This window comes from Symphodus melops, assembly GCF_947650265.1.
Source record: "Symphodus melops genome assembly, chromosome: 5".
Taxonomy (NCBI): Eukaryota; Metazoa; Chordata; class Actinopteri; order Labriformes; family Labridae; genus Symphodus; species Symphodus melops.
In genome coordinates, this window is record NC_136695.1 from 10,905,208 (window position 1) to 10,914,166 (window position 8,959).

The 8,959-nt window shown below is 38.2% G+C and overlaps 1 protein-coding gene across 1 annotated transcript; it reads right to left on the reverse strand.

Annotated features, from left to right (window-relative positions):
- Positions 1-531: 531 nt before the first annotated feature.
- trhra (thyrotropin-releasing hormone receptor a) lies at positions 532-8,494 on the reverse strand. Its single transcript, XM_079343404.1, has 2 exons — positions 7,326-8,494; positions 532-1,795 (listed from the first exon to the last, which is right to left on the reverse strand). Exons 1-2 carry the CDS (start codon positions 8,130-8,132, stop codon positions 1,355-1,357), a joined length of 1,248 nt encoding a protein of 415 aa, XP_079199530.1. The 5' UTR covers positions 8,133-8,494; the 3' UTR covers positions 532-1,354.
- Positions 8,495-8,959: the final 465 nt, after the last annotated feature.

The window sequence follows — 8,959 nt, forward strand, 5'->3', positions numbered from 1 at the left end:
TAAACAGATGCAGTCAATTTGTCATATTGACTGCATTAAATCCTGCTTGCAACAGAGCAAATTTGAAATCATGTATAATAAATTTACTGTTATTAGTTGGGTTAATTTTGATGACTAGCCAATTTTCTTCACCTTCAATCCAAACAACTCGAGAGACCAGACCAGTACACCAAACACGAAGATCAAGGGAACACTGCAAATAGATCAACCCCCAAGAGTGTTACATAGATTGAATATTGTGATAAATTATAAAGGACTTTCAAATGGATCACTTGTGTAACTTTTACAGAGAAAGCACTGTTCACATAGAGGTGCTTTACTGTACCATTGAAGAGGTCAGTTCATATATTACATGCTATCACTTTTTATCTGGTTTAAGAAGTTGCAAGGACATCGTAATTAGCAACACGCTGGGTAAATTAAAGTTAAAGTCAATCACAAACAAATATTGTGGATACAGTTAGCAAGAGGACACAAAGAACCAAGTTCAGCCTTAAACATGAGTTCATGATAGTGTTAAAAACAAAAAACAAAACCTCACCGATATACACTCCATGGCTGTAAACATTGCACACTACTGTGGGATTAGGCAATATATACGGACACAATATTTGAGTTAATTCATAACAATGTACTAATTGAAAAAGGATACTTTGACTGCACCTGCATAAATACTGGTAAAAAGTGTGGTTCTGGAAATAAGAATGATTTAGTAACCCAAAATGTACTTTATGATATCAGAACATTAATGAACAATAATATATTCAATGCTATATAAGCTATACTCAGCTGTATGATATACATGTCTTGATTTCATGTTGTTAAGTGTCTTTGGTTTGACAAGGTCTGTTTCTGTTTAGACCAGACAGGGAAGAGGATTTAGCTTGGATGGGAATATTTCAACCAAAGTATTAATCAAATTTAATGATGTGACAATAACTGCTCTCTCATGCACCTTCCTCCTTTACATTTTAAGGTAGCGCACATATCCATTTGTGTCTTTCTTCTTCAGACAAAAAGCACAGGCGCCTCTGCAGAATTTGAATACCTGCTCTTTCGCTGTATTAATAACCTGTATAATCTAACCTGTAGATTCATGAAGGCTTGAGTTGTTTTATTAAAACAAAACAAATAAGGCCCATGTCAGCTCATTTCATAGCATCTTGTTTGGCAGTAAGAAAATTGTCTTACCAAATAAAAACCATTTCAGAGAGAAGAAGCTGAATATTATTACATAAGAAGTGTCTGGACACTTTGAATTAACACATATCTAATATGTCCCATGGGCAGCTGAATCCATACAGCAGCTGTCAGAATCTCAGCAATCCTCTTTGCTGGAAACGTTTGTTTTTAATTAGGCTTCAACATCACTTTCAGGTAAAGAAGGCTTCTCGAATGGCATCTTCTTGGCACTTGGTAAGATGCTGTTGGGTAAGTACTGATCTGTTGGTGTGTTTAGCTCATCTATGTCTGTAGTGAAGTGGTCTGGACTTTCCCCATTGGACGTCTCCTTGATGACACTGTAGGTTAGTGCCACACTGTAAGATGTTGGTTTCTCCATCCGCTGAGGACCGCAGTGACCCAACTTCTTAAAAGCTGCGCGGAACTTCTGGGACATAGCGTTGTAGATGACTGGGTTGATGGCGCTGTTTAAGTAGATGCAGAGTCGGCAGAAGAGCAGAAACCATGTGTCCAGGTAGGCCTTGTCCAGGAAGGAGTTGACCACCACTAACGTCCGATAGGGCATCCAAAGCAAGGCAAATAGGATAACAACAACAGCTAGCATCTTTGTCACCTGATAAAAAAAAAAAAAAAAATGTGTCAGAAAATAATGAAATCACAGAAAAATTGATAGACCATTGAAGATTAAATTGCAATTCATACACATGAAGTCTTTGTAGTGTGGGCCGCTGTTCAAGACATGTGGAGTAAAGGCTCTTTTCAAAACATACTTTTCACTTGTCATAGTAGAGAAAATGCAGGTGTTATAAATAACTGTAACACTGGCGTTATCCTACTGAACAGTCCCAGTAAGTCCTGACAGTTTGACAGTCAACCTGGATGAACAACACTATGAACCAGAATAGGAAGCAGCTGAATGGGATTTTGAAATGTCAAATTGTCTTAAATAAAACTGAAAAGGCCTGCTCCCAAAGCCGTCAGCTGGATAATTCATAGAATTAAAACCAATTGTTGAAACTAACTATCGTTGCCACTTTTTCAGAAGCAGATCTTTCAATATACAATACCAAGCAACAACCCCCAAGATAAAAGAATGAAGCCAATGCAAATGTACAAGAAAATCAAAGTTCCTCAAGTGTCCTGTAAAAGCCCCTTTTACTACTTATTGAACAACTATATCGCTGATTATAAATAAATGTCATCAATTTAGACTGTGTAACAAGTCACGACTCAGCAGTTAGATGCTCTCAAGTTTAGCGTCATGGAGCCTGAAAGTGAAATACTTTCATACTATTCATGATGTTACTATCAGCATGTGAAGCAGCTGCTGAAAATTAGGGCATGTTTTTATACATTTTGAAGACTATTGTCTTTTAAAGAATGGCTTACAATTTCTTTAACAGACAAATGAATATTTTAAAAACAGAAATAAACATATAAAACATGGTTTCATAAACACATTTTGGTATCAATATCTGATTTTTTGCTGGACACTGCAAACTCATTTGTTTTTGATTGAAAAGTATGGCAAAGAGTCTAAGCCTAAATTTACTGAATTTGGGGTGCGATCAACTTTACTGACAGCTGGGCACGTTGCCATTTGACTAGAGACTTGCCTGAACTCCACCTCCCTGCCTGTAACTATATTAATCAAAAGCGAGATGGAGATATAATTTTGTTAGTTTCTGTTATAATGTGTTTGTTTGGACATTCATTGTTCATGGTCATTCCAAAATGTTTGTGCGGATTCAGCCACACTGGATGGTTTTACAGAACATGATCCATCACTGTAATCTGCCTCAATTTTTTTTTTTCATCATTTCAACCTTTACCCTGAACATGTCCTGTTTCTGCTTCATGTTGAAAGTATTCACTGACATGGGGAATGCTCTTGCATTGGAAATTGGCATCCATTTGTGTTTTGCCAAGTGGTATATGCTAGAGGTGGCTCAGTTTAATTTGGCTACACCCTAAATAAATACATTCACTGTGAGTGAGTGAATTATGTGACCTGCAGTAACCCCCTAACTCCCCCCACAGTTATAGACAGTCTGAAATCTTCAGGATTTAAGATTGTTTTTGTTTTTTTTGTTTTTTTACCAAATAGCATATTTTATATTGTCAGTGTTCGCAGCTGCAACTCAACTGGAACACTTGGCTTGAGTATGTTTTATAAACATTTTATTTACATTGCCGCTCAAGTGTTGATGGTGTGACTGGAGGTGTGAGGGTTCATATATCAGAGGAACAACGACAGAGGAGGAAGCCCTTCTTTAGCCGAGATTTAGATAGGTTGCAGCCAGATTTGTACATGCTAAAAGCCACGTGAATATCAGACAATTAGGTTGTGCAAATTGAGTCAAAACATTTTTCATTTCTGTAACCATGTTGGGAAAAAAAGCTCCCCATAGGATACATAAGAGTTTAAAGACCACTTGTGATGTATCCCAATAACATCCATAATATATTGCTCAAGACAAGGTCAACATTTGACCTAAATGTCAAAGACCCAAAAGTTTCTATCAAGAAGACACAGGTTTGACCAGCCTGGAGGAACTTTTGCAAAAAGAAGCCAGAGCTACTCCAGACCCTTAAGAGGAGCCAGCAAAGAATAAGAGAAGCCTCCTGTGTTGTTTTAGGGGCTCTAAGTCACTTTCAAGTGAGCCAGTGACAGCATGGAATAGAGCCAAATGCAGTCGTGGTCACAAAATACAGGGGTATATTTAAAAGTTATAATAACAGTAGCTTGGATTCATACAGCACATTTCAAGGAACAACACAAGAAAATAAATGAATGGCTCAATATGTAAATAAGATAAAAATGATAGTCATTTTTGCCCAAGATAACGATATGCTGAGTTGAACAGGCAGATTTTCAGGAATGTTTTGAAAATGTCCAAGGATGCAGCATTGCTGATATCTCCTGACAGAGTTAAAGGGAGTGGGGTCCTAAGGGGACACACAGTCTGGAGGTGGTGTTCGGAATGGTGAGCAGACCAGTGTCCAAAGACCGAATGTTCTGGGACAGAGTGAATGTACTGAATGCCAAGGTTGTTTTTAATTGTACTTCGATAGTGTACTGTATCTGACCACTAGTACAGCAAGTGTCTCTCCTGTAATACTGAATTGTCAAAGATCAATTGCAGCTTCAAACTCTGAGAATAGAGTCACTGTTGATTATTCAGTAAGAGGTATCAATAGCCGAGTTGTCTGCTAATATTAAGTCTTACATCTTTAACATTATAAAATGTCAGTTAAATCTAACTGCTTAAAGTTAACTTTGCAGAAAATGAAAAAAATGAATCATGCCAAAATCAAGGCAAAGGGAGAAATGTATAGACTTACTTCATGCTTTGTTTTGCAGAAAGAACTTGGATTTGTAATTCTCCAAAATAACAATGTCATGTTTTTTTTTCTTGATCATTAAGGCTAAAATTATAAAGAAACAGTGAGAATAATGTTTTCATTATATAAGGGTAAAAAATATATATATTTCTGTTATTCACTCATACTGAACTCTTTTTGAACAAGTTGATATAATCAATACAATTAACCTTGAAGTATGTTACAGCCGTTTTTGCTTGATTCCCAATATTTTAAAAACCAACCATGTTAAGAATTTGTAATGGAACCTTCTGATAAAACCTTTTAAATTATTCAGATCAGCTGCTTTTAAATCTGAATACACAACCTGACAATGCTTGGATTTGTTAATATAATTACCAGAGGATATTTTTGGTGTGAATCTTGTCTATAAAAATTTAGGTGAGTGTAATTGGATTGGAAAGGGGTATTGGTGGTGTCATCATTGAGTGAAACACCTAATCCTGGATCCTCATTACTCCCTGACCTATAGGTAATTCAGTAAGCGACGTGTTTATTGCTGACCTCAAGAAACATGTGATTGTGTGTTTGTGTTTTTTAGAGAAACAAAACAAACCAAACTGATGGAGAAAAAGCTCAGAGCCTATTTGACTCTGGGTTAACTGATTAAACTAACCGATAGAGCATGAAGCTCCCTCAGGGTACCACACCCTTTGTCATTCCAGCAAGGCTTCTCCCACTAATCTGATAAAAAAAAAAAAAAAACATCTACCTCTGCTAGCAACCTGTCTGTTTACTGCAGTGTCTCTAGAAGATTATGTTTTAGCTTTACAAGTAGGAGGTCTTTGAAGTTCTTTTTTAATGAAGAACGACGCTGTTACAGGGGATGAAATACAATTTGTGTAAGGAACTTGTGTCCTTTAAAGTAAAAAATATAGTACTATTTATTGTATCTTCATAAACACAAACAATATTCAAAGGTGACTGATCCATAGAAGCTATTAAAAGATGGAAATCATGACGCTTCAATGTCATCTTTTGTTATTGTTTTGATTGAGAGCACCCTGGCGGCGGATTTTACATACCGTGTTTTACAAGTTTTGTTGGAGTGTTGCAATACAGGGTTTTTCAACTGCATAAAACATGGAAGTAGTCCCAGTGACATCACACAATACTTATTCCTGAAGAGATGTTTTGAAGCTTAACAATGGTGATGCTGAGCGTAAGTTATGATGATAATACAATCAGAACACAGCTAGTTTTTACGAATGGATGAATATTGACACCAAAAACATTTGTTGGACAAGGCTGTAACCATGTTTATTTTGCTTTAAAAATAGACATCTTAACATGGGACTTGATGGGAATCACTGGCTTTTGCCTCCAACCTCATGTGCTGAGTCGAGGAACTACAGTTTGTTCCACAAAGGTTTATTTTTCCCATCAGAGGTTACAGCATTGTTATTATAAAACGTCTAAGCTCTTTAATAATAATAAATATGTTTTTTTATTACATTGGATTGGTACTGAGTATTGGCGGAGATACAAAGTGGTATCACAACATGGTTATAAAAAAGTTCAACTTCTACCTCTGTTATAGTTAGCAAGACTTTAGAATCAAAAGAAATAGATATATGTATTTTGCCAATGGAAATTTCCTTAAATCTACTTTCCTTCTCATGGTCAGCAGATGGAGACTTAGTTGCTTCCCAAAAAAGGCCAAAATTAATCAATGCCATGAAGGATGGCCTCGCTTTTTACTTTATTTCATACATAAGAAATAAATTCCTAATAGCCGAACGATCAAAATCACCCTTTTCTCTTTGTCTTCCTTGTGCAACATGGCAGTGTAGAATTAATAACACAAGTTTGTTGCGTCTACCAGGATCCACCCTCTTGTCTAAATACGGTCACCAAAACTCAAGCTTCAAACAGAGTTCATGTACCAATGGTTGGTAAAACCAGGTCTATGTTAGGATTATTTCACACAGGATTTGATGCCGTCAGCACTTCGACATATTTCACCCTAATGTTTGGTTTGGATCACAATCCCTGATAAAAATGGTACTTTAATAAAAAATGATGTTAATTATTCAGAGACTCCAGCTGGACTAAATACAAAACATTTCCAAAAGCTCTTTATCTTACAGCAGTGTTTACTCTATTTGAGCAGCACTACCCTCTGCATATGAAATGAGTGAATTACAATTATGTTATTGTTGATTTGGTTTATCAGACGGTAAAGCTCCCTGTGTTTGGATTTATCCCACACATAAGTAATCATAAGCTTATCTGCACATCACTTTCATGAGAATAGGGGAAATAATTTGTAAATCCTACAAAAACAGCACAACCATGGAGTTTCCCTTGTTTGGTTTAATTATAATGCTGGATGCTCATTTCTGTTTTTTGTTTCAACATTGGACACTCAGTTTGTCACACTTCACTTCTTTACATGTTTTTATCAAGGACAAACGAATTACAATACAAGTGTTGGGGAAAACGATTGGATGAACAATATTTGTTTTCACCTCAGACTACACTCCCATGCAGGTAGATGACTATTTTATAGAGCTAATAAAAATCTGTCCTTGTAATTGCAGTAGGCAAGTATAGCATTTGTTTCCCAAATTGCTTTATTTATTTTGTACAACAAAATAACGTTTTTCTAAAGCTGAGCCTGAGGGGGTGAATGCCATCACTCAAAGCTGACTCTGATTGGAAGATATTTATCTGACCTGTTGAGCAGCTGGGCGCAGACACACGTACCAATACATTGAGCACACGGTGATAATGTGAATGAACAAACAGTGTCCCACCTGTCTACGGGAGGCAGCCGTGGTGCTGCTGGAGGAGCTGGAGCCCATCATCCTCCCCCCCTGACTTGCGCCCTTCTTCCACTTTTTGGTGCTGTCTCTGGGGTCTGAGGGCAGCGGGTTCAGAATCAGGATCCGGGCAATCAGTCCGTACAAAACGGTGGCCAGCATGAGAGGCAGCACGTAAAAAACTGCGAAATCTGTGAAGTATATGGGCAGGTAGTGATTCCTAGACACTTTGTAGGCGCAGCTGAGAAGAACAACGTTGTCATAAACCAAGTGTTTAGTGTCTGACAGAAAGAGCCACATGACGCAGTAGACAGAGGTGAGCGTCCACACCAGCATGATGATCCTCTTCGCCCTGGTTAAAGTGCACAGGAATTGCGCTTTGATGGGGTGGCAGATAGCAATGTAGCGCTCCACGGTGAAGGCGGTGATGGAGCATGAGGAAGCGTTGATACCCAGATACTGAAAATAAGTTATCCCGAGGCACCCCACGTACCCGAACACCCACTGTCCGTGCAGTGCGTCCGTGATGTTGGGCAGCCCTGCGGCTGTCAGCACCATCAGGTCAGCCACAGCCAGACTCACCAGGTAACAGTTTGTGGGAGTTCGCATGTGTTTGGTGGTCAGGACCACCAGTATAACCATCACGTTGCCCACGATCCCCACCCCACATATGAGGGACACCAAGAACACGCTGACCACCTTGTACTCGACTGTGTAGTCAGTCCACACACCCAGGGTCTGATTGTCCGGCACCGAAGTGCCATTCTCCATAGTCATATTATCCATTGCGAGGTAATCCATGACAAGCTACAGCTTTTTTCTGTGCGCTTTGGGGAGAATTACATCAGGGATTCACAAAGAAAATCCTGAAAAATCATTACAGTTAACTGCATGGCACTGACACAAAAGTCCAAAAAGCGCAAATCCTCCAAAAACTTCATCAGTACCACACAACATCCAATCAAACTTCCTTTCCCCTGTACGAAATTCAAATTCAAATTTTGGATCGTGCAAATCCATCCAATGGAACTCCAAATCGTTTTCCATACAAAAATGACCAGAGGTCCTTTGAGCCCTGACTGTGTAAAGTTCTCAGACAGTGTAAAGATGAAGCAGCAGCTCCGCGCCTTGTTCCTGTCTCTCTGCTCTTATAATCCTGACTCAGAGCCTCCTGCAGTTCTGCTCCTATGAGCCAAGCACACACCGTCACATACACACGCGCGCGCGCACACGCACACAGTTCACATTTCCCTCCCCATATAATGCAGATAAGCATTGCTATGCTATATAGGGTTGACGTTTTGTATTTATCAAATGGGTTTTTAACCGTTGAAATATATGTTGGGAGGAGCACAGGCCAATAAATACATTTAATGTTAATATTAAAAAAAAAAAATCTGCATCTTTTCTCTTTGTCTTTTTTATATCTCTGTATTTTTAGTTTGGTCTTCTTTCATTCGATCTGCAAAGAATATGTCTGCAATTATGCAACCATCTTTGCTGTCATCCTGATATTTTGTATAGTCAAGCACATTGTTTTCACACTACTGAACAATGAAATGACAATAAAAATGACAGACATTATAAAGATAGATACAATTACAAATTTATTGAATGCAGTTTTAATC